Consider the following 26,928-nt stretch of genomic DNA (forward strand, 5'->3'; position numbering starts at 1 on the left):
CGTCACCTATCCCCTTCGCTCCATAGATGCTGCTGCACCCGCTGAGTTTCTCCAGCACTTTTGTGTCTACCTTCGATTTTCCAGCATCTGCAGTTCCTTCTTGAACAATAACCCGTTCCTGCTTTTCCCCCATAGAAACATAGAAACATGGAAATTAGGTGCAGGAGTAGAGGCCATTCGGCCCTTCGAGCCTGCACCATTCGCCATTCAATATGATCATGGCTGATCATCCAACTCAGTATCCCGTACCTGCCTTCTCTCCATACCCTCTGATCCCCTTAGCCACAAGGGCCACATCTAACTCCCTCTTAAATATAGCCAATGAACTGGCCTCAACTACCCTCTGTGTGCAGAGAGTTCCAGAGATTCACCACTCTCTGTGTGAAAAAAGTTCTTCTATCTCGGTTTTAAAGGATTTCCCCCTTATCCTTAAGCTGTGACCCCTTGTCCTGGACTTCCCCGACATCGGGAGCAATCTTCCTGCATCTAGCCTGTCCAACCCCTTAAGCATTTTGTAAGTTTCTATAAGATCCCCTCTCAATCTCCTAAATTCTAGAGAGTATAAACCAAGTCTATCCAGTCTTTCTTCATAAGACTGTCCTGACATCCCAGGAATCAGTCTGGTGAACCGTCTCTGCACTCCCTCTATGGCAATAATGTCCTTCCTCAGATTTGGAGACCAAAACTGTACGCAATACTCCAGGTGTGGTCTCACCAAGACCATGTACAACTGCAGTAGAACCTCCCTGCTCCTATACTCCCCTGACTCCACTAGCCCCAAGAGCTCTATCTAACTGTCTTTTAAATTCATCCAACTCTCTGTTAAATCCATCCAGAGAATTGGCCTCCACCGCCCTCTGTGGCAGAAAATTCCACAGATTCACAACTCTCTGGGTGAAGAAGTTTTTCCTCGTCTCAGTTTTAAATGGCCTCTCCCTTTATTCTTAAACTGTGGCCCCTGGATCTGGACTCCCCCAAAATTGGGAACATGTTTCCTGCATCCAGCTTGCCCAGTCCTTTTATAATTTTGTACGTTTCTGTAAGATCCCCTCTCTTCCTTCTAAATCCCACTCTTGCCAGTCTTTCCTCATACGACAGTCCTGCCATCCCGGGGATTAACCTCGTGAACCTACGCTGCACTGCCTCAATAGCAAGGATGTCCTTCCACAAATTAGGGAGAGATGGGGGAGATAGTGAGAGGGAGAGATTGGGGGAGAAGGAGAGATGGGGAGAAGGAGAGATGGGGAGAAGGAGAGATGGGGAGAAGGGGAAAGGGAGAGATGTGGAGAGGGAGAGATGGGGGAGTGAAAGTGTGTGAGGGGAGGGGAGCAGGAGGGGAGAGAGATGTGGGGAGAGGAGAAGGGAGGAGAGTGAGTAGGAGGAGTAAATGGGAGGAGAGAGAGAGAAGAAATGGGGAGAGAGCAAGAAAGGGAGAGTGGAAGAGGGAGAGGGGAGTGGGGTGTGTGAGAGGGGAGAGAGAGGAGAAGGTGTCCGTATGACAGGGAAGAGAAGGTTAAATTAAGAATAATTTTAATTTTATCAATGATAACTGTTGCAGCAACTCTTGGTTCACTGTAGTCTTTTAGGGATCAGTAATTGCCATCCTTCATATCACAGTGAAGGATATCTGCTATGTGTATCTGTTTTGGTTTATATGTGATGTCAAACACACAGCAATGGCATTGTCTGCTATTTGTCCTCAAAAATGGTCTAGTGAGCTGCTCAGTTGAGAGCTGACTACAGATCGATCTCGATAATTGAAATGTCCAGTGAAATAAAACGAGTAAAGATAAATAAATAAATTTGCTGATTGTGTTTAAATCCAAATTGTGCCCCAACAGCCAATGTTTTTGTGCAACAGGAAGCATTTCTGCTAACAGTTTGCTTTATGCCAATAAAGGGGGAAATATATAAGATTCAAGATTCAAGAGAGTTTATTGTCATGTGTCCCAGATAGGACAATGAAATTCTTGCTTTGCTTCAGCACAACAGAATATAGTAGGCATGAATACAGAACAGATCAGTGTGTCCATATACCATTATATACATATATACATACATGAATAAATAAAGTGCAAATAAAAAGATAATGGGCTATTAATGTTCAGAGTTTTGTTTGAGTTGAGTTTAATAGCCTGATGGCTGTGGGGAAGTGGCTATTCCTGAACCTGGATGTTGCAGTCTTCAGGCTCCTGTACCTTCTACCTGAAGGTAGCGGGGAGATGAGTGTGTGGCCAGGATGGTGTGAGTCCTTGATGATGAGGTAGCGACTGCGATAGATCCCCTCGATGATAGGGAGGTCAGAGTGTATATAGTATAATAGTATAAATACCTGTACTATTATACAAAACAAAAATGTTGAAACTAGTTAGAAGATCAAAAAGTCTCAGTGGAGAGAGAAATAGTAACTGTTTTGGTTAGATGACTGTTTACCAGAATCTTTTACGGCCCATTTTTCAAACACTTTCAAATTGGAATGCAGTGTATGCTGTAAGAATCCCTGACAAAATGGAAGGCTGGGGTAAAAATGTAAAATGTATGAGAAGTGCAGAAAGAAATGGTTGAAGGTAAATTAATAAAGCAGCACAAACATATAGGAGAGGCACAAAAAGCTGGAGTAACTCAGCGGGACAGGCAACTTCTTTGAAGAGAAATATGAGATGGTTTCCTCCAATTTGTGTCTATCCTCACTGAGAATGAAGGAGACCTAGGACTGTGTAGGATGGGAAGGAGAAGTAAAGTGTCTGGCAACCAGCGAGAACAGGTAAGTTCAGGGGGGCTGAGCGAAGGTGTTCCGCGAAAAGATCGCCCAGTCTGCGTTTGGTCTCTCCGATGTATAAGAGTTAGGGGAGGCCATGGACTTCAATCTATTAGCCGAGAGAGTGTCACACAGCATGGAAACTGCCCTTCTGCCCGACCTGTCCATGCAGACCAAGATGCCCCAATTCATCTTAGACTGTTTGACCCCCATCCCTCTAATACTGTCTAAGATGGTGAAAATAAAACAACTAGATGTCAAATTTCTAATTTGTAGGTTTTCAAAATACCCCCGCAATTGTGCAGCAAGCAAGAATGGAAAGATTTTGCAAAAGAAACAAACGTGATCCCATTGACGATGGCAACATAAATGTCCCCACCAATCTGAATGAATCGGACAACTCTCCCAATTTTGCTCTGCTTTTACCTCAAGAGCTAATTCTGAAAATTTTCAGTGAATTGGACATTCAAAGCCTGACTAATGCAGCAATGACATGCGGAAAATGGAATGACTTGATCGAAGACGATGACTTCCTGTGGCGCGATCACTGCTTGACAACATTAGCTGTCTGCGAAAGAGAACTGCAACGTGATCAAGCAAATGGATTTTCGTGGAAGGTAAATTGTCTGACACAATTTGAGGACTGTAAATTGTAAAGCATTTTTAACGCAGACCTGGAATCCATCTTTCCAGCCAGACTCAAAGAACAGCAGATGCTGGTTTACAAGAAGAAAAAAAGTACTGGAGCAAGCAGGTCAGGCAGCATCACCTGATGAAGGGTTCCGACCCAAGATGTCACCTATCCACATTCTCCAGAGAAGATGCCTGACCTGATGAGTTACTCCAGCATTGTGTTCATCTTTTTATCAGTTGTATTATCAGCTTCAGTAATTTGTTTCTCCTGCTTTTCTTACCTTCCCTTCATTAATTTCCCGCCTCGCAAGACAGCTTTCTCTAAATGATTTTGCTTCATCTGAGTTTGCTATCAACAGTATATTCAATTCAGTGATCAATAAGTTTTAGATAATGGTTTTTGATTTTAACTAGGTGGCCTTAATTTTAGGAGAAGGTATTCTATTTGACTTGCAATCCAACCTAGAAAAGAGACTTCACAGGTTGAAAAATCATGCATGAAAGAGGGGTGGACAATTTCAGTCCAGTGCGTAGGCGTGATTTTCAGATTTGTTATATGATCAGCTGTTCCACTGGACTTGGAGGCTTCACTCAGTAACCCAACTGCATGTGACAAGCACGTGAACATTCTGCCAAATTGAGTCATGTGTGACTGCCAGGTTCAAGAATAGCTTCTTCCCAACAAGCATCAGGATCTAAGGACAGTGCAGATGGTAAAGCAGCTGCCTCACAGCGCCAGAGACCCAGGTTTGATCCTGACCTCGGGTGCTACCTGTGTGGAGTTTGCACATGGTATTGGGGGTAGAATGCTGACATGGATAGAAAATTGGTTGGCAGACAGGAAACAAAGAGTAGGGATTAATGCCCCTGTCCCACTTAGGAAACCTGAACGGAAACCTCTGGAGACTTTGCGCCCCACCCAAGGTTTCCGTGCTGTTCCCGGAGGTTTTTGTCAGTCTCCCTACCTGCTTCCACTACCTGCAACCTCCGGCAACCACCTGCAACCTCCGGAAACCGCACGGAAACCTTGGGTGGGGCACAAAGTCTCCAGAGGTTTCCGTTCAGGTTTCCTAAGTGGGACAGGGGCATAACGGGTCCCTTTCAGAATGGCAGGCAGTGACTAGTGGGGTACCGCAAGGCTTGCTGCTGGGACCGCAGCTATTTACAATATACATCAATGATTTGGATGAAGGGATTCAAAGTAACATGAGCAAATTTGCACAAAGCTGGGTGGCAGTGTGAACTGTAAGGAGGATGCTATGAGAATGCAGGGTGACTTGGACAGGTTGGGTGAGTGGGCAGATGCATGGCAGATGAAGTTTAATGTGGATAAATGTGAGGTTATCCACTTTGGTATCAAAAAACAGGAAGGCAGATTACTATCTAAATGGCGTCAAGTTGGGAAAAGGTGAAGTACAACGGGATCTGGGGGTCCTTGTTCATCAGTCTATGAAAGTAAGCATGCAGGTACAGCAGGCAGTGAAGAAAGCGAATGGCATGTTGGCCTTTATAACACGAGGAGTCGAGTATAGGAGCAAAGAAGTCCTACTGCAGTTGTACAGGGCCCTTGTGAGACCACACCTGGAGTATTGTGTATAGTTTTGGTCCCCTAATTTGAGGAAGGACATTCTTGCTAATGAGGGAGTGCAGCGTCGGTTTACAAGGTTAATTCCCGGGATGGTGGGACTGTCATATGCTGAGAGAATGGAACGGCTGGGCTTGTACACTCTGGAATTTAGAAGGATGAGAGGAGATCTTATTGAAAGGTATAAGATTGTTAAGGGTTTGGACACGCTAGAGGCAGGAAACATGTTCCTGATGTCGCGAGAGTTCAGAACCAGGGGCCACAGTTTAAGAATAAGAGGTAAGCCATTTAGAACGGAGACGAGGAAACACTTTTTCTTACAGAGAGTTGTGAGTCCGTGGAATTCTCTGCCTCAGAGGGCAGTGGAGGCCGGTTCTCTGAATAAGAGAGAGCTAGATAGGGCTCTTAAAGATAACGGAGTCAGGGGATATGGGGAGAAGGCAGGAATGGGGTACTGATTGGGGATGATCAGCCATGATCACATTGAATGGCAGTGCTGGCTCGAAGGGCCGAATGGCCTACTCCTGCACCTATTGTCTATTGTCCCTGTGACTGCGTGGGTTTCATTCTGAAGTGCTCCAGTTTCTTCCCCCATTCCAAAGATGTGTGGGTTTGTAGGTTAATTGCCCTCTGCAAATTGTCCCCTCTAGTGGGACAACATAGAACTACTGTGAACATTAATGGGGAATCAATTTCAGGGGTTTGTTTCTCTCTGCTGCAAAATAGCTGTTCATTGCTTAAATATTTTACTAACTTATTAAAAATGATCGTTTGTCCACATGTATGACATTGCACTCCATGCCCCCTGACATTATGCATGTAAAAAATATAGCTTCCACATTAAATGCAATTACAGTCGACACACTGGTGTGGGCAAGTTGGGCCAAAGGGCCTGTTTCCACATGCTATCACTGACTCCATGACAATCCATTTGATTTAAGGGGAATATCATTAGGGGAATATCAATTAAGGGGAATATTAAGAATGCTTAAACAGTTTTTGTTTTGTTAATCTTTAGACTATCCTGGTGAAAAACTACAAGAAAAGCAACTTAAAACAAGCATGGTTGAATGGGCATTACAGTAACATTCGATCTGCAGATGAGCTCCTGGATAAAAGTATGTGTGAAATGAATGCAGATGCATGGGGAGAGATACTAGAAGCTGAGTTGCAAAGATAAATGCCAAGAGATGTAATTGAAGCAGCATTCATGTCCAGGGCCATTCTTAGTCACGTGTGTGACCAAACATGTGAAAAACATTGTGAAATACATCTCTTCTAATTCTGAAAGCATTACAGGTACATTGTTTTGTACAGTATATATGATTCATTTTTTTCAAAGTTTATCAAGTGAAATTTTGATATGTTATGCTGACAATGTTTGTTTAGGGTCAGAGATGACTGGTCTTTAGCAGACATGCACATTAGTTCTGTAAGTGGGAAAATAGCAATGAATATGATGAATCTCATGCAAGGATATTTTTAATGTATTACTTTATGTGATTACTTCTGGTCACATGTGTGACCTTGTGGTTCACTTTCCAAAGAATGGCGCGCTGTGCAATTCGGTTTTAAAGTGTGTAAAAATTATAAAAGAAATGGGGGCTTTGCTGCAAGTGCTATTTTCGGTTCTCCACGTTTCTGTTGCACTAATATACAGAGGAGTCCAGATGTTTGGTACCTAATGGCATCATGGACATAACTTGTGGAGGAAGGGACTGCAGATAGATGCTGCTTTACACCGAAGATAGACACTCCAGCATTTTGTGTCTACCTTCTGGACATAACTTCTTTGACTTTGCTCCTCAAATGCATTACCCCTCTGCTCCAGTAGCCAGTGTGGGTCATGACCAAAACCCTCCCCAACTCACTGATATCTATCTTAGCCCTCAACACTAATTTCCAACCAAACACCCGCCAACCATTTTAAGAATAGGGGTAAGCCATTTAGAACGGAGACGATGAAACACTTTTTCTCACAGAAAGTTGTGAGTCTGTGGAATTCTCTGCCTGTTCTCTGCGGGTTCTCTGGATACGTTCAAGAGAGGGCTAGATAGGGCTCTTAAAGGAGTCAGGGGATATGGGGAGAAGGCAGGAACGGTGCACTGATTGGGGATGATCAGCCATGATCACATTGAATGACGGTGCTGGCTGGAAGGGCCGAATGGCCTACTCCTGCACCTGTTGTCTATTGTCTATCCCACAGTCTTTACTGTCACCACCGTTTTTCAGCCAAGTTTATCTCTAAGCCAACCCTTTCCGTCAATCCCCAGCTACCTACCTATTAGGAGTAGGCCCCTCGAGCTATCATGTATTGTTCTTCCACTGACTGGTTAGCACGCAACAAAAGCTTTTCACTGTACCTCGGTATACGTGACAATAAACTAAACTGAACTAGTCCACCATTCAATATAACATCTGAACTGATCGTAAATGTAATGCCACGTTCCCATTTACTCACACTCCTGTGTCATCTCCAGGTTCCCCCCTTCCCCTTGTCCCCTTCCATCTATATCCTTTCCTCCAGCCCTGTATTTCACTCCTCCCCTCTTTAACAGACTCCCTTTTGTCTCCTTTTTGCTTTTCACCTTTGTCATTTACTCCACCCATCTGCCAATGAAACCTTCTCACCTGTATCCACCTATCACTTACCAGGCTTTGCCCACCACCATCTCCATTTTACAGCTTTCTTGCCCCCTGCTGAAGAAGAGTCCCGACCCAAAATGTCGTCTGTCCATTTCACTCGACACATTCTGCCTGGCCTGCCGAGTTCCCCCAGCACTTTGTGTTTTGCACAAGACATCAGTCACCTTTTGTAATTACCTGCAGTATGTATAAACTGGCCTTTTACGAATCACCCACATGCAATCTTCAATCTCTCATTATTAGTTAATACTTAACCAAGTCACAAGGGAGGCCTGGTCCCCCAACACAACCCGTTCCCCAACGCAATATTCCACCACTCACCCATAGCCCCACGGGAGGCCTGGTCCCCGAACGCAATCCAAGTCAAGTCAAGTCAAGTTTATTTGTCACATACACATACGAGATGTGCAGTGAAATGAAAGTGGCAATGCTCGTGGACTTTTGTGCAAAAGACAAACAACAAAACAACCAAACAAATTATTAACACAATCATAACACACATATTCTTTTACATAATAAATAATGGAGGGAAAAACGTTCAATAGAGTTAGTCCCTGGTGAGATAGGCGTTTACAGTCCGAATTGCCTCTGGGAAGAAACTCCTTCTCAACCTCTCCGTTCTCACCGCATGGCAACGGAGGCGTTTGCCTGACCGTAGCAGCTGGAACAGTCCGTTGCAGGGGTGGAAGGGGTCTCCCATGATTTTATTTGCTCTGGAGTTACACCTCCTGTTGTATAGTTCCTGCAGGGGGGTGAGTGAAGTTCCCATAGTGCGTTCGGCCGAACGCACTACTCTCTGCAGAGCCTTCTTGTCCTGGGCAGAGCAATTCCCAAACCAGATGGTAATGTTCCCGGACAAGATGCTAAAACTATTCCTGGAGGAGCATGATATTCGGGAGATCTTCCAGTCTGGATTTAAAACCATGCACAGCACGGAGTCAGCATTGCTAAGGGTTTTTAACAACATCCTCCTGGCTAATGATTCTGGGGATTGTGTGGTTCTTGTCCTGCTGGACTTGTCTGGCGCCTTTGATACGGTGGACCATAATATCTTATTACCTCGGCTACAGCAGTTAGTAGGCATCTGCGGCAGTGCCCTGGGATGGTTCAGGTCCTATCTGGCGGGCAGAACCATGTGTGTTAGCCTTGCTGGGTTTGAATCCTCTTCCGCTCCCCTGTCATATGGGCTTCCACAGGGTTCGATTCTGGGGCCCCTGCTTTTCTCGCTGTACATACTTCCTCTGGGTTCCATCCTTAGACAGCATGGCATCACTTTCCACTGTTATGCAGATGATACCCAGCTTTATTTGCCGCTGAGGGGGGAAGATGCCTTTTCTGTAAAATCGCTTCTGTCTTGTCTTGATGACATTAAGTCCTGGTTGGCCCTAAACTTTCTTGGATTTAATGAAAAGAAGACAGAGGTGATTTTATTTGATCCCAATGGCTGCCGTGAACCTCCATTTGTTGATTTAGGTCCATTGTCAAGGTACGTGAAACCAACAGTTGTGGACCTGGGTTTTAGGATGGACAGTGACTTTAAATTAGATCGCCAAATATGCGCGGTGGTTAAGTCCAGCTTCTTTCACCTAAGGAAGCTGGCGAAGGTGAAGCCCATTCTCGAGCGGCAGCATTTTGAGACCGTAATCCATGCCTTTATTACATCTAGGCTGGATTACTGTAACGCACTCTATTTTGGTGTTGCTTGTTTTTCACTGGCTCGTCTCCAGTTGGTTCAGAATGCTGCTGCTCGCCTTTTAACAGGGACTCGAAAGAGGGAGCACATATCGCCAATTCTGGCCTCCCTACACTGGCTCCCGGTGCACTTTCAAGTTCATTTTAAGATACTGTTATTTGTTTTTAAATCTCTGAATGGGCTCGCCCCGCCTTACCTCTCTGAGCTGCTCCACCCATACACTCCTGCCCGGTCCCTCAGGTCAGCTGGTCAGCTGCTCCTGGAGGTACCGAGGTCTAGTCGGAGGCTCAGAGGGGATAGAGCCTTCTCTGTTGCTGCTCTGGCACTCTGGAACACCCTACAGGCCTCCTCACTGTCCATCTTCAAATCCAGTGTTAAAACACATTTGTACTCCCTGGCTTTTGACCATGCCTGAGGCTTTGCTTCTGTTTGTGGTGTTTTTGATGTTTCTTTATTTTACATGTCTTTTCCTACTATTTATTTTGATTGTTATTTTTGGTGTGTATGAACTTTTTTGTCAATGATTAGTGATGTACAGCACTTTGTTGCAGCTATGTTTGTTTTTAAAGTGCTCTATAAGTAAAATTATTATTATTATTATTATTATTATATGAAAAAGCACTGAAACAACTTTAGTGTTGTGCACTATAATATTTTGAAGCCACGAGTCTCCATTGGCTTACCTGCAATACCTATTCAATGTACCTTTCTAGAAATCTTATAATGTCTAACTAATTTATGTATTTTGTTGCACCATGCACTTGGCTAGGCCAATAATGGTATTTGTATTTGTTTAATCGTTCATGTTTTGAAGTAAAATCATCTATTGTTAATCTATACATATTTAATCCAGCTATATTTAAAAAGGTTTTTCAATTATTTAAGCACTTTTGAATTTGTATGATAAAGCATTGATCATGTATAACTAATGGGAATACTTTTGCTTTCTACCCATTAGAAATAAATATATGGACTTGGATTGATTGTTCTCATTTGCTTTGTTAAATCAGTCAACATGCAGGTAGATTTAGAAACATAGAAACATAGAAATTAGGTGCAGGAGTAGGCCATTCGGCCCTTCGAGCCTGCACCGCCATTCAATATGATCATGGCTGATCATCCAACTCAGTATCCCGTACCTGCCTTCTCTCCATACCCTCTGATCCCCTTAGCCACAAGGGCCACATCTAACTCCCACTTAAATATAGTGCAATTTATAATGCAACAGAAATCATCAAGAGCCTTTCAATGAAATTAGTGAATATGAAAGGTTGTGGATGTACCAAACGTTGTGTACAAGAGGTTGCCTTATCAGGACATGACATGGTTGGTATACAGGCAAGTTTGGTCCTCTAACATAAAAGATGTTCTTGCTGCTGCAGAGCGAGGTTCTTCACTCCAGCTCTGCTACCTGAGGACAACTGATCTCGAGATAAGATTCTGCTGATCTAGCAGGGCACTCCCCTTAACTCATGATGCCACCTACCTCTCAATGCCTGTCACGTGACAGTCCCCATTCTGCTGACCACGGTTCAACAGTAAGTGGTCTGACCACCAGGTGGCGGCACAAGGTAGTGTGTTTTATGTGTAAAAGTCAGTTAATGGTCATCATTTCTTGAAAAATATATCTATTTAGATTAACAGTATCTCAAATGATTAACGATAGTCATTAGAGTAATTCAGCACGGAAACAGGCCCTACGGCCCAGCTCAATCTTGCTGAGCATGATAACCCATTTAAGCTAGACCAATTTGGCCCATATCCTATCCTAATCTTTCCTATCCATGTACCTGTCCAAGTCGAGTCAAGTCAACTTTATTTGTCACATACACATACAAGATGTACAGTGAAATGAAAGTGGCAATGCCTGCGGGATTGTGCAAAACAACAGAACAACAGACCAGTATTTACATTTTTTGTTTAACCCTGGTGAGGTCAGAGTTTACAGTCCTGACGGCCTGTGGGAAAAAACTCCATCTCATTCTCTCTGTTTTCGCAGCGTGACAGCGGAGGCGTTTGCCTGACCGTAGCAGCTGGAACAGTCCGTTGCTGGGGTGGTAGGGGTCCTTCATGATGTTGCTGGCTCTGGATCTACACCTCCTGGTGTATAGGTCCTGCAGGGGGGTGAGTGTAGTTCCCATGGTGCGTTCGGCCGAACGCACTACACTCTGCAGAGCCTTCCTGTCCTGGGCAGAGCTGTTGTCAAACCAGATCGAGATGTTTCCGGACAGGATGCTTTCTACAGCACCAGAGTAGAAGGATTGAAGGATCCTCAGAGAGACTCTGAATTTCCTCAGCTGCCTGAGGTGGTAAAGGCGCTGCCTTGCCGTTCTCACCAGTGCGGCAGTGTGTGCTGTCTGTCAGATCCTCTGTGATTTGGACTCCAAGGTATTTAAAGCAGCTCACCCTATCCATAGTAGTCCCATTTACCTCCGTGTACGTCCTCGGTTGTTGTGCCCTTCTAAAGTCCACAATCAGCTCCTTAGTTTTTGGTGACATTCAAGAGGAGGCCATTGGTCTTAAACCAGAGTGCCAAATCAGCCACCTCTATTCTCATCGTTATCAGAAATCAGGCCCACCACCACTGTGTCATCAGCATACTTGATGATGGGGTTGGAGCTGAACCTGGCCACACAGTCATGTGTATACAGGGGGTACATTAAGGGGCTGAGGACGCAACCTTGGGGGGATCCTGTGTTCAGGGTGAGGGGGGTTGGAGGTATGTATTTTAAATGATGTTATAGTACCCACCTCAACAACCTCCTCTGGTATCTTTTCTATAAACCCATCACCCTCTGGTTGCCCCTCAGGTTCCTATTAAATCTTGGTGAGGTATTGGTTCAGTTTAGTTTATTGGCACGTGTACCAAGGTACAGTGAAAAGCTTTTGTTGCGTGCTAACCAGACTGCAGAAAGATAATACAAGATTACAATTGATCCATTTACAGTGTACAGATACATGATAAAGGGAATAACATTTAGTGCAAGATAAATCCAGCAATGTCCGATCAAAGATAGTCTGAGGGTCACCAAAGAGGTAGATAGTAGTTCAGCACTGCTCTCTGGTTGTGGTAGGATGGTTCGGTTGCCTGATAACAGCTGGGAAGAAACTGTTCCTGAATCTGGAGTTGTGCATCAGGGGATATGGGGAGAAGGCAGGAACGGGGTACTGATTGCGGATGATCAGCCATGATCACGTTGAATGGCGGTGCTGGCTCGAAGGGCCGAATGGCCAACTCCTGCACCTATTGTCTACGGTCTTTTGTTTCAGAAGAAATCAAAGAACATGAAGATTAGTTGGAAACTGATTGTAATACATTATTAACACAAGCTGATTGAGCATGCTAAAATTGATGCATCTTCTTGATATTTTATAGCAATTAAGCTGAACCTGTCTCAGTACAGTTAGGAAATCTCACTGAAAGACCTGTCTTGTTATTTACAAGTAATTAAGTTGCAACAATTTAAATAATTGAATTTAGCTTCGGTACAGTGAAACGCTTTTGTTGCGTGCTATCCAGTCAGCGGAAAGACTATACATGATTACAATCGAGCCCTCCACAGTGTACAGACACATGATAAGGGAATAACGTGTAGTGCAATGTAAATGTAGTAGCGATTTAGCTTAACTCAGTATGTTATAAACTATAACCAGTTACCTTTAAATGTTATCTGCCTGTAATTATGTGGGTGGGATCTATCACGGTCGGAGGCGTGTTTGCGGCTGGGATTCTTGCGCAGATGCGTTAGTAGTTTTTAGTTTTAGTTTTGAAGAAGCGTGGGGGAGGTCACAGCTTTCAACTATGCATGAGTTTGACTACTAGTAAGATCAAAATGTACTTAAACAAGAAATTTGGACGAATATCTCACTGCTTTTACTACGACAATAAAGAAACTATTCAAGTTCAAGTTCAAGTGAGTTTATTGCCATGTGTCCCTGATAGGACAATGAAATTCTTGCTTTGCTTAGCACACAGAACATAGTAGGCATTGACTACAGAACAGATCAGTGTGTCCATATACCTCAATATACATACAGGTGCACAACCTTTTATCCGGTGTTCCAGAAACCGAAAAGCTCCGAAAACCGGCCATTTTTTCCAGATGTCGTCTGCACACCAAAGCTCGCGTTTGGCGCCAAACTTGACCCAAAACGACCCACGGTCAACCCAGGTCTGTACTACTGTAGCGGCTGCCTCCTCCCTGGAGACCAGGAGACGCTTAAACATCTGTAAATCATTGCTTAAATGTTAGTCAGTTAGTTTGGAGGGCTTTTATGTGAAGGGGGGTGAAGGGGTAAACTTTAATTCTTAGTCCCCTACCTGGTCGGAGAGGCGGGGAGCGGTCAATGCCTTACCGGGTCGCTGTGCAGTAAGCTCCGCAGCGCTGTGGCCGTTGGGGCTGTGGGCGGCGCCGGTTGTAGCTCCGACCCCCGGCAACTCTACCCCTGGCTGCGAGGCGCTCCAAATCCAGCGCGGCCCGCGGCCCGCGGCCGGACGTCCCAGCTCCGCGAATGTCGGGAGTCGGCGGCGTCGCAGCGCTGGGATACCAGCGGGGAGCGGGCAATGCCTTACCGGGTCGCCATGCGGCAAGCTCCGGAGCGCTGTGGCCGCCGACACACAACATCGCGGAGCGTCGCTGGATTTGGAGCCGCGCAGCCAGGGGTAGAGTTGCCAGGGTCGGAGCTCCAACCGGCGCCGCCCGCGGCCGGACAGAGCCCCCAGCTCCGCGGCTCCAAATCCAGCGACGCTCCGCGATGTTGTGTGTCGGCGGCCACAGCGCTCTGGAGCTTGCCGCAAGGCGACCCGGTAAGGCATTGCCCGCTCCCCGCTGGTATCCCAGTGCTGCGACGCCGCCGACTCCCGACATTCGCGGAGCTGGGACGTCCGGCCGCGGGCCGCGCTGGATTTGGAGCCTCGCAGCCAGGGGTAGAGTTGCCGGGGTCGGAGCTACAACCGGCGACGCCCGCGGCCGGACGGAGCCCCCAGCTCCGCGAGGTTGGGAGTCGCCGACCAGGTAGGGGACTAAGAATTAAAGTTTCCCCCTTCACCCCGACTCCACCACCACCGCATAAAATCCCTCCAAACTAACTGACTAACATTTATGCAATAATTCTCCCGGTCACCCGGGAGGAGGCAGCAGCTCCAGACTTTTCAAGCCGCCCGCGCTACCTACCTAATCTACGCTAAAAATCTTCCATTCTGAAATCCGAAAATGTCCGAAATCCGACAAGTGTCTGGTCCCAAGGCTTTCGGATAAAAGGTTGTGCACCTGTATAAATATAACGTGCAAATAGCAGATAATAGGCCACCAATAATCAGAGTTTTGTCCGAGCCAGGTTTAATAGCCTGATGGCTGTGGGGAAGTAGCTATTACTGAACCTGGTTGTTGCAGTCTTCAGGCTCCTGTACCTTCTACCTGAAGGTAGCTATTAGTTAAGAGACTGTGTTTTGAAGATTTATCTTTGGACGGCTTTGAATGTCTTGTGGAGAGCTCGCATGCGTAATTAAACTTTCTCCTTACCCCTGTTTTCAATCATAGTAGCTAGAGGAAACAATTCCTTGAATGATATAATAATCTGCCACTACAGTAAGGTCCCACCAAAGATAGTCCGTGGGTCTGCACATGATCAGTTTCAAGAAATACAATTTTCCTTCAATGTCATCATCATCGCTGACCACCAGAGGTCAAGTATGATTGTCCCTCTGGTGGGTCCTTTCTGTGGGTCTTGAGACGGCTGAAGAGGTCGGCCCTGGAGCCACGGACTTTATGTCCCTTCAGGTAGATGCTTATGCTTGACGTTGGGAGACCAGGATCTCCAACAACTCTCACCAACTTCTACAGATGCGCCACAGAAAGCATTTATTGAGATGCATCACAGCACGGTTAGGGAACAGCTCCATCCGAGATAGCACAGCATTGCAGAGAATTGTGGACATACGTAGCCCAGTCCGTCACACAAACCAGTCTCCCTTTCATTGTTCAAGAAGGAACTGCAGATGCTGGAAAATCGAAGGTAGACAAAATTGCTGGAGAAACCTTCGGGCCGACATGTTGCCTATTTCCTTCGCTCCATAGATGCTGCCGTACCCGCTGAGTTTCTCCAGCAATTTTGTCTACCTCCCTTTCATTGACTCCATCTACACTTCACGCTGCCTCAGCAAGGGCACTAGCATAATCACCCTGCCCACGCCCTCTTCTCCCCTCTCCCAACAGGACAAATGTGAAAACGCACACTCTCAGATTCAGAAACAGTTTGTTCCCAGTTGTTATCAGGCAACTGAACTGTCCTCTCACCATCTAGAGAGTAGTCCTAACCCTCCATCTCCGTCATTGGAGACTTGTGAACTATCTTTAATCAGACTTTACTGGACTTTATCTTGCGCTAAACCTTATTCCCTTTATCCTGTATCTGTACGCTGTGGATGGTTGGATTGTAACCATGTGTGGTCTTCTCGCTGACTGGATAGCACGCAACAAAAGGCTTTTCACTACCTCACTCCACATGATCATAAACTTAACTAAACATGTGCGCGGACAGTCACACACAGTCCTTGGTCAAGACAGACGTGGCCCCAGAGGTATGCACTCCACCATGGTGGGGAGTCTGTGTTCCACCTGTATACGGTGTGTGTGCTCCAATATCTAAAGGGGCTGCTCCTTGCCTTCTGGCTGCACATCACACCCACCATCCTCATCTTTGCACAGCCTTGGGCAGGGGAGAGGGCAGGGCTGAAGATGTCCTGGTTGGCGAGTCACGGCGCTGTGGGGTAGAGGGCTCTGCCCGTGCCCCTTTTCCGGGGTTACGTCCGTGCCAGGGTGATTTTAGAGAGGGACCATGCGCTGTCCACGGGCGCCCTGGGGGATTTCCGTGACTGCTGGGCACCGCGGGGATTGCAATGGAGCCTCAGTAAGGAAGGGGAAATAATAATTTGAGAATATTTGTTTTGCTTGTATTGTGGTGGTGAGATTATTTTGAATGAATGAATGTAAAAATTGTTCCTAGTGTGTAGGATAGTGTTAATGTGCGGGGATCGCTGGCCAGTGCGGACTTGGTGGGCTGAAAGGCCTGTTTCTGCTCTATCTATAAACCAAACTAAACTAAACTTAGCACTGAGGTCTATAAATGACACTAGAGGGAGCACTTTAGTGCAGCAGGAGGCATGTGGCCTTAACACTGTCTCTCAGTCCGAGTCCATTTTGTGCAAGGTTATTTGTCCAATCAGTAGTTTTTCATGGCTTATCACCCACAATATATTTATGCAGGAATTAATACTCTTGATATAGCTCAGTTAAAAAATAGAAGTCAATTTTTTAACTCCTGAATCAGAGTGAATGCAGGAAAAAGCTGCAGGAAAGAACTGCAGATGCTGGTTTAAATCGAAGGTAGACGCAAAATGCTGGAGTAACTCAGTGGGACAAGCAGCATCTGTAGAGAGAAGGAATGGGTGACGTTTCAGGACCCCCCCCCCCCCCCTCCGTGAAACATCACCCATTCCTTCTCCCCAGAGATGCTGCCTGTCCCACTGAGTTACTCCAGCATTTTGAGTCTACCGCAGGAAAATTATGTCCAGTTTTCGATTCATTTAAATGACTAGTTTAATAAATGCGAGGCTCACTAGTGAAACTGCATTCTGGCCCGTCCATTTTTTCTGAATTAATTCTACCAGATAATTCAGTCTATTGAGGGAGTGCAGCGTTGATTCACCAGGTTAATTCCCGGGATGGTGGGACTGTCATATGCTGAGAGAATGGAGCAGCTGGGCTTGTACACTCTGGAGTTTAGGATGAGAGGGGATCTTATTGAAACATATAAGATTATTAAGGGTTTTGATACGCTAGAGGCAGGAAACATGTTCCCGATGTTGGGGGAGTCCAGAACCAGGGGCCACAGTTTAAGAATAAGGGGTAAGCCATTTAGAACGGAGACGGGGAAACACTTTTCCTCACAGAGAGTTGTGAGTCTGTGGAACTCTCTGCCCCAGAGGGCGGTGGAGGCCGGTTCTCTGGATACTTTCAAGAGAGAGCTAGATAGGGCTCTTGAAGATAGCGGAGTCAGAGGATATGGGGGGAAGGCAGGAAGGGGCTACTGATTGGGGATGATCAGCCATGATCACATTGAATGGCGGTGCTGGTTTGATGGGCTGAATGGTCTACACCTGCACCTATTGTCTAATATCAGGAAATTGTACACCGCGATGTTAACACCTCCGCCCAATAGTAAAACGATTAAAACATTACAATTGACATATGTTCCCTAATTTATTTTGATCTGACATTAATCTATTTCAGATTTGGGTGTTTGCTTCATGCAAGCGACTTTGACATTGCAAACCACCTTTTAAGTAAGGACACATCTACTAACTTCCTGGAGATTAAGTATATTGGAATCAATACTCATCATCATTTATCCTCAACATTTGATTTGGAAGTATTTTTCTTGTCATATTCATGAACTGAATGTCCACTGAAGATGGAAACAAAGAACTGCAGATGCTGGTTTACAACCAAAGATAGACACAAAGTGCTGGAGTAACTCAGCAGGTCAGGCAGCATCTCTGAAGAAATACGGATAGGTGAAGTTTCGGGTCAGGATCCTTCTTCAGACAGAAAGTAGGAGGTGAGGAAAGGGGTGGGAGGGGGGGGGGGGGGGGGGGGGGGGGGCTGGGGGGAGAGGAGAAGATGAAGAGGTGGAGGCAAGAAAAGACCAGGTTGAATCAAGGCCAGCAACAAATGGCACATGACCTCAGGCATGATCGCTGTTCTCAGTGTCAACTGCTCTACATCGGTGAGACCAAGCGTAGGCTTGGCGATCGCTTCTCCCAACACCTCCGCTCAGTTTGCAACAACCATCCTGATCTCCCGGTGGCTCAGCACTTCAACTCCCCCTCCCATTCCGAATCCAACCTTTCTGTCCTGGGCCTCCTGCATGGTCAGAGTGAGTCCCACTGCATATTGGAGGAGCAGCACCTCATATTTCGCTTGGGCAGTTTACACCCAGCAGTATGAACATTGACTTCTCCAATTTCAGGTAGTCCCTGCTTTCTCCCTCCTTCCCCATCCCTTCCCAGCTCTCCCACAGCCCACTGTCTCCGCCTCTTCCTTTCTTTTTCTCCTCCCCCGCCCCGACATCAGTCTGAAGACTGAAGAAGGGTCTTGACCCAAAACGTCGCCTATTCCTTTGTTCCATTGATGCTGCCTCACCCTCTGAGTTTCTCCAGCATTTTTGTCTACCAATGACCTCAGGCAAGGTGATGCTTGGTAGATCCATCGTTAGATGGGGAAAGTGTGATCTCAAGCGTAACAATGTGAAGGGCCACTCGATGGTACAGCGGTAGAGTTGCTGCCTCACAGCGCCATAGACCTGGATTCAATCCCGACTACGGTTGCTGTCTGTACGGAGTTTGTACCTTCTCCACGTGTCCTGCGTGGGTTCTCTCTGGGGCTTCTCACACTCCAAAGACATCCAGGTTTGTAGGTAACATATAACATATAACAATTACAGCACGGAAACAGGCCATCTCGGCCCTACAAGTCCGTGCCGAACAACTTTTTTTCTCTTAGTCCCACCTGCCTGCACTCATACCATAACCCTCCATTCCCTTCTCATCCATATGCCTATCCAATTTATTTTTAAATGATACCAACGAACCTGCCTCCACCACTTCCACTGGAAGCTCATTCCACACCGCTACCACTCTCTGAGTAAAGAAGTCCCCCCTCATGTTACCCCTAAACTTCTGTCCCTTAATTCTGAAGTCATGTCCTCTTGTTTGAATCTTCCCTTTTCTCAAAGGGAAAAGCTTATCCACATCGACTCTGTCTATCCCTCTCATCATTTTAAAGACCTCTATCAAGTCCTCCCTTAACCTTCTGCGCTCCAGAGAATAAAGACCTAACTTATTCAACCTTTCTCTGTAACTTGGTTGTTGAAACCCAGGCAACATTCTAGTAAATCTCCTCTGTACTCTCTCTATTTTGTTGACATCCTTCCTGTAATTGGGCGACCAAAATTGTACACCATACTCCAGATTTGGTCTCACCAATGCCTTGTACAATTTTAACAATTTTAAGCCAATGTAAATTGGCTTATAACATTGTAAATTGTCCCTAGTGTGTGTACGATAGTGTTAGTGTATGGGGATTGCTGGTTAGTGCAGACTCGGTGGGCTGAAGGGCCTGTTTCCGAGCTGTATCTCTAAACTGTGTAAAATAACTAGGGTGTCCAGATCTTCACCTCCCACCCCCCACTTTCTGTCCGAAACCTCACTCATCCTATCCTTTTTTCTCCAGTGATGCTGCGTGACCCTGGCGAGTTCCTCCAGCCCTTTGTGTCTACTGAGTGTGTGTGTATTGCTGCTGCAAGTGAGGGTTTCACTGTTCAGTTTCGGGGCGTATGCCAAAAAAACACTCTTGTGTAGGAAAGAGCTGCAGATTTACGCTGGTTTACTCTGAAGATAGACACAGAATGCTGGAGTAACTCAGCTGGACTGGCAGCATCTCTGGAGAATAGGAATGGGTGACGTTTCGGGTCGAGACCCTTGGTTAGACCATAAAACACTCGTGACTCATGAAGACTGAATTCTATTTTGTATTTCCCTCCTGCCCCTGCATTACAACAGAGAGAGAAGAGAGACTGAACAGTCGGGCATTATTTCACACCCGGTGTGATGGCAGTATTCATGTATATTCACAGATATCACAGGAAGTGGAGCTGCAAACAGCATTGTTTCACAGCCTTGTGGAACCACAACAAAAGCCATCACTTTTGAGAACGGCATGGTGGCACAGCAGTAGAGTTGCTGCCTCATAGCGCCAGAGACGTGGGTTCAATCCTGACTACGGGCGCTGTCTGTACGGAGTTTGCACGTTCTCCCCGTGACTTGTGTGGGTTTTCTCTGGGATCTCCGGTTTCCTCCCACACTCCAAAGACGTGCATGTTTGTAGGTTAATTGGCTTGGTATAAATGTAAATTGTCCCGAGTATGTGTGGGATAGTTAGTGTGCGGGGATCGCTGGTCGGCATGGACTTGGTGGGCCGAAGGGGCCTTTTTCCACGCTGTATCTCTAAACTAAACTAAACTTGGAATGGTTCACTTATTATCAGATTCTACATGTACACTTTTCTTCACTTTTGTTTTGTATGTCACAGTTGACATTTGCACAATACCACAGATTGCATAACTATTGGTCTTTCGATTGAACGACTATTTCTGACACACAACAGCCACGTTGTGACACATTGTTCGCCAAATCGCAGGCAAGAACTATGGGTTAAAAACACAGCCTGTGGAAATGTTTTGGTAACCTTACAACAGTTGCTTTAGCTTGGATCTTTTTGTGTTGTTCTATTTTTGTTTGCGGTTTAAAAAATAAAGATAATTTTTCATTTCTCAAAAATCACGCCAGGCCTGAATGCAAATTAAATTCCAAGTATTCTGGGAGAAGTCACTTCAAAACGACAGAAGTAGAAACTAGAATATGTCTGGTGCCCCTCTGAACCTTTGTACTGTTCACTAAGATGGTGGTTGATCTGATCTTAGCCTCTTTTGGTTTACTTGAGAGATACAGCCGGGAAACAGGCCCTTCGGCCCATGGTGTCCATGCTGACCACCTGCGTACTGCTTCTATCCTGCACACTAGGGACAATTTACAGAAGCCGATTTACAGATAAACTTGCACGTCTTTGGAATGCGTGCGGAAACCCGCGCACCCGGAGAAACCCCGCACCGTCACAGAGAGAACGCACAAAGTAACCTTCCATCGGACCTTCCATCATGGAGCGGGCGATCCCTCGCTGGGGGTCGCTGGAGAAGAGCTCCGACCGCCAGCCTGCGGCCTACAACATATGAAGCCGCGGTCTCGGGTAAGGAGGTGGCCGATTTGGGAGCTCCGGGCCACAGGGTGTCCTCGACCTGTCCCGACATCAGCGTTCCAACCATCCCGACCAGAGGGCTTGAACATCGGGCCGTCCATGGTGGTGGCTGCAGGGGGTCAGGGCCCCGACCATGGGTGAACAAGGGAGGAGGAGGAGGTAGACTGTCTGAACTGTATTGCCTTCCACCACAGTGAAGACCAAAGATCCTATAACGGAGCAAGATAGACCACTCCTGCTAAAAGCAATGGGCTGACGTGTAGTACGCAACGGAGCGGAACATGGGCCTTTTTTTCATCCATTTCCGTAACCGGACCCGACACGACCCGACCCGACTCGCAGTGTAATCACCGTTGCGGGGAAACAGTTTGTGTTAATAAATTAAAATTCTGAAAATGAGGAGAAGATTTTTACCAAATAACTTTTATTTTCACGAGGATGTTTCCGTAACGGGCTTCCGTCTCCGCACTAGTATCTTTGCTCCGCTACGGGATCTTTGGTGCGGAGACGGAAGCCGGTTACGGAAATGGGGCCGAAAATGACCCACGAATCTGCCCATGACCGTACTACATCTTTTTGGTCGAGTGGACTATCTTGCTCGCTGTAGGATCTTTGGTGAAGAATGCTGTTGTGTATTCTGTCCTTTTTTAATTGTAACGCTGCATGGTAAATGACATTTCACTGCACCTTGTGGTGCATGTGACAAATAAATTTGAACTTGAACTTGAAACTCCCCACAGACCACACCCGTGGTCAGGAAGGAACATGGTCACTGGTGCTGTGAGGCAGCAACTTCTACCGCTGCACCACCGTACTCTCTTTCACTTGCCCCCAACGTGTATATGAAGAATAATTTACAATTCTTCACTGAATGCCCACTCTACAGATTAAAGGAAGTGAAGAGAATCTGGCCTGTTGTAAAATGTGAATTTCAGTATCGAGGTCGAGTGGTAAAACAAGCAAAACAGAAGTGGTGACTTTCAGAGCAAAATTAATTGCAGAACAAAACTCTGCCTAGTTCCTGATGCAAGCAGTAGTTCAGCCATTAGAGTTTTACATGGCAGAGAATTCCAAAGATTCACATCCTTGTAAAGGAAAATTGTTCACTGTTCAATGATATAATTCAATCTCGTTCCTTTATATTTTCTGGGTGTTGCACTTCAACATGGTGCAACTTATTGTGAGTTAGATGTGGCCCTTGTGGCTAAGGGGATCAGGGGGTATGGAGAGAAGGCAGGTACGGGATACTGAGTTGGATGATCAGCAATGATCATATTGAATGGCGGTGCAGGCTCGAAGGGCCGAATGGCCTACTCCTGCACCTAATTTCTATGTTTCTATGTTTAGACTTGAAGCTGATTAGGAGCATTTTTTCCCCTCTGTAAAGGGCAGCACAGCGGTAGAGCTGCTGCCTCACAGCGCCAGGGACCCGGGTTCCATCCTGACTACAGGTGCTGTCTGTACAGAGTTTGTACGTTCTCCTTGTGACCATGTGGGTTTTCTCCGGGTGCTCAGGCTTCCTCCACCACTGCAAAGAGGTACAGGTTTGTAGGTTATAACTGGCTTTGGTAAGTTGTAAAAATTGTCCTTGGTGTGTAGGGAAGTGCTGGTGTATGGAGTGGTCGCTGGCTCGATGGGCCAAAGGCCTGGTTCTGCACCGTATCTAAAAAGTCTCAAGTCCAAAACACACATGCTGGAGTAATTCAGGTAGCATCTCTGGAGGACATGGATAGGTAGCCAATCAGTTCGGGACTCTTTACAGTTAAACTTATTGTCACGTGTAGCAAGGTAAGGTGAAAAGCTTTTGTTGCGTGCTAACCAGTCAGCGGAAAGACTATACATGATTACCATCGAGCCATTTACAGATGACACTATTCTTCAGACGTCACTGTGTGAGCATGGGTGGGCACATATTCTGTTGAAACATATAAGATTATTAAGGGTTTGGACACGCTAGAGGCAGGAATCATGTTCCCGATGTTGGGGGAGTCCAGAACCAGGGGCCACAGTTTAAGAATAAGGAGTAAGCCATTTAGAACGGAGATGAGGAAACACATTTTCTCACAGAGAGTGGTGAGTCTGTGGAATTCTCTGCCTCAGAGGGCAGTGGAGGCCGGTTCTCTGGATACTTTCAAGAGAGAGCTGGATAGGGCTCTTAAAGATAACGGAGTCAGGGGATATGGAGAGACGGCAGGAACGGGGAACTGATTGGGGATGATCAGCCGTGATCACAGTGAATGGTGGTGCTGGCTCGAAGGGCCGAATGGCCTCCTCCTGCACCTATTGTCTATTGTCTATTGCTGTGCCCCACCCCACAGAGGGTTAATGTGGGGGGAGGGGTGATACCCATTTGTGTGATGGTCTGGGCTGCATCCACTACTCTGTGTGAGTTTGTGCAGTCTTGGGCCGAGCTGTTGCCAAAACCAAGTTGTGCTGCACTGCAATAGGATTCTTTCCTGGTGCATCTGCATAAACTGTAGTTGGAGTCATTGCAACAACATTTGGAGACATGCCAAACCTCCTGAGGTCGTGGAGGCATTGATGTGCTTTCTTGACTGCAGTGTCCATTTTATGGTGGGACCAGAGCAAATTGTTGGTGACATCTTGAATTGCTGAAGCTCACAACCATCTCGACTTCAGCAGCATGGCAGTCACGGTGGTGCAGCGGTAGAGTTGCTGCCTTACAGCGAATGCAGCGCCAGAGATCCGGGTTCCATTCTGACTACGGGTGCTGTCTGTACGGAGTTTGCACGTTCTCCCCGTGACCTGCGTGGGTTTTCTCAGAGATCTTCGGTTTCCTTCAACATTCCACAGACGTACAGGTTTGTAGGTTAATTGGCTTGGCGAATGTAAACATTGTCCCTAGTGGGTGTAGGATAGTGTTAGTGTGCGGGGATCGCTGGTCTGCACCGACCAGGTGGGCCGAAGGGCCTGTTTCCGTGCTGCATCTCTAACTAAAACTAAACTAAACTAAAGTAAACCATTGTTTCAGTTCAGTTTATTGTCACGTGTACCGAGGTACAATGAAAAGCTTTGGTTGCGTGCTAACCAGTCAGCAGAAAGACGTACTGCTGACTACATCGGTGAGACCAAGCGTAGGCTTGGCGATCGTTTCGCTGAACACCTCCGCTCGGTTCGCATTAACCAACCTGATCTCCCGGTGGCTCAGCACTTCAACTCCCCCTCCCATTCCGAATCCGACCTTTCTGTCCTGGGCCTCCTCCATGGCCAGAGTGAGTCCCACCGCAAATTGGAGGAGCAGCACCTCATATTCCGCTTGGGCAGTCTGCACCCTAGCGGCATAAACATTGAATTCTCCAATTTTTGGTAGCCCTTGCTGTCTCCTCCCCTTCTCAGCTCTCCCTCAGCCCTCGGGATCCTCCTCTTCCTTTCTTCTCCCCAATGAGGTAGATAGTAGCTCAGTACTGCTATGTAGTTGTTGATAGGATGGTTCAGTTGCCTGCTATCAGCTGGGAAGAAACTGTCCCTGAATCTGGAGGTGTGTGTTTACTCACCTGTATTTCTTGCCTAATGGGAGAGGCAGATTGGGGTGGGCACTCCACCCAGCTCCTGAAGTCGACAACATAAGGTCATAAGGGATATGAGTAGAATTAGTCAATTTGCCCATCCACCATTCAATCGTGGCTGATCCACCTCTCCCGCCTAACCCCATTCTCCTGCCTTCTCCCCATAACCTCTGACACCCGTACTAATCAAGAATCTATCTATCTCTGCCTGAAAAATATCCACTGACTTGGCCTCCACAGTTTTCTGTGGCAATGATTGTTATCAGGCAACTGAACCATCCTACCACAACCAGAGAGCAGTGCTGAACTACTATCTACCGCTTTGGTGACCCTCGGACTACCCCTGATCGCATTTTGCTGGCTTTATCTTGCACTAAACATTATTCACTAATCATGTAAACACATAAATTGTAATCATGTATTGCCTTTCCACTGACTGGTTAGCACGCAACAAAAATTGTTCACTGTATCTCATTACATGTGACGATAAACTAAGCTGATAGAGATACTGAACCGATAATTAATTCTTGTAGCTATGCAGATATAGAGGGACATAAGATCAAAGCAATATGCTCTGTCACGAATACCACAACCCTGAATGTATATTCTGCCACGCAGATGGATATTTATATAGTGGAGATTAGACAATAGATGCAGGAGTAGGCCGTTAGGCCCTTCGAACCTGCACCGCCATTCAATGTGATCATGGCTGATCATCCACATTCAATACCCTGTTCCTGCCTTCTCCCCATATCCACTGACTCTGCTATCTTTAAGAGCCCTATTTAGCTCTTTAAGAGTCCTATCTAGATTGACAGTTTCTTGATTAGTATAGGTGTCAGGGGTTATGGGGAGAAGGCAGGACAATGGGGTTGAGAGGGAAAGATAGATCTGCCATGATTGAATGGCAGACACAAAATACTGGAGTAACTCAGCGGGTCAGGCAGCATCTCTGGAGAAAAGGAATAGGTGACGATTCGCATTGAGACCCTTCTTGAATGAATGAATGAATAAGTTTATTGGCCAAGTATTCACATACAAGGAATTTCCCTTGGTGCTCCGCCCGCAAGTGACGACATGACATGCAGTGACAGTTAGGAATGACACATAAAACATGAAACATAAATAATAAAACATTATCGATTGGACTGGAGAATCCATCACTGTGCTGCCCATAACTCCAGCACCTACAATCATCATCAACATGGAACAATTATCCATTCTACCCAATTCCAAGTAGACTCACTGTTGCTCATTCACGAGGCAATCCACAGCCACCTCAACTAGACCCTCCATCTGCAGATCTGAAAGGCTTGGATAGAGTGGGTGTGGAAAGGATGTTTCCACTAGTGGGAGAGTCTAGGACTAGAGGTCACAGCCTCAGAATTAAAGGACATTCCTTTGGGGAGGAGATGAGGAGGAATTTCTTTAGTCAGAGGGTGGTGAATCTGTGGAATGCTTTCTAACAGAAAGCTGTGGAGGCCAAGTCAGTGGAATAGTTTTAATGCAGAGATAGATGGATTGTTGATTAGTACGGGTGTCAGAGGTTAGATCAGCCACGTTGTACAGCTTTTCTTTTGGAATAAATCTAACAGAAAAGGTGTAGAACATCGCAGAGTAGCGGGAAGCCAGAGGATTGGGAAAACTTCCAAAGGACAACAGGGATAACAAAAAGGGCAATACAGGGTGACAAGATGAAGTACGAGGGGAAGCTGGCCATGAATATAAAGAAGGATAGTAAAAGATTCTTTAGGTAGGTTAAGAGAAAAAGATTAGTAAAGACAAATGTGGGTCCATTGAAGGCTGCAACAGGTGAAATCATTATGGGGAACAAGGAAATGGCAGAGGAGTTGAACAGGTACTTTGGTTCTGTCTTCACTAAGGAAGACACAAACAATCTCCCAGATGTACTGGAGGACAGAAGATCTAGGGAGACAGAGGAACTGAAAGGAAATTGCATTTGGTGAGAAATAGTATTGGGTAGACTGATGGGACTGAAGGCTGATAAATCCCCAGGGCCTGATGGTCTGCATCACAGGGTACTCATGGAGGTGGCTCTAGAAATGCATTGGTGATCATTTTCCAATGTTCTATAGATTCAGGATCAGTTCCTGTGGATTCGAAGGTAGCTAATGTTATCCCACTTCTCAAGAAAGGAGCGAGAGAGAGAGAGAAAACAGGGAATTACAGAACAATTAGCCTGACATCGGTGG

At 46.2% G+C, this 26,928-nt stretch overlaps 2 protein-coding genes across 3 annotated transcripts in view; one reads left to right on the top strand and one right to left on the bottom strand.

The window, feature by feature from the left end:
• The window catches only part of LOC129715523 (F-box only protein 48), a 6,499-nt gene extending 336 nt beyond the window's left edge, over positions 1-6,163 (top strand). Inside the window, exons 2-3 of the mRNA XM_055665393.1 lie at positions 3,035-3,375; positions 5,995-6,163. Coding sequence (XP_055521368.1) covers positions 3,073-3,375; positions 5,995-6,156 — 465 coding nt within the window. The 5' untranslated portion in view covers positions 3,035-3,072 and the 3' untranslated portion in view covers positions 6,157-6,163. The remainder of the gene's footprint in view (positions 1-3,034; positions 3,376-5,994) is intronic.
• plek (pleckstrin) overlaps positions 1-26,928 on the bottom strand; it is a 198,585-nt gene that overhangs the window by 121,271 nt on the left and 50,386 nt on the right. The window contains exon 10 of one of the 2 annotated variants that reach the window (XR_008726512.1): positions 7,133-7,164. The exons of the other annotated variant lie outside the window; for it this stretch is intronic. The gene's annotated coding sequence lies outside the window, so the exon portion shown is untranslated. Of the gene's footprint in view, positions 1-7,132; positions 7,165-26,928 lie in introns of those variants that run through there. 2 annotated transcript variants of the gene reach the window in all.

The sequence above is a fragment of the Leucoraja erinacea genome, unplaced genomic scaffold (assembly GCF_028641065.1).
Source record: "Leucoraja erinacea ecotype New England unplaced genomic scaffold, Leri_hhj_1 Leri_121S, whole genome shotgun sequence".
NCBI lineage: Eukaryota > Metazoa > Chordata > Chondrichthyes > Rajiformes > Rajidae > Leucoraja > Leucoraja erinaceus.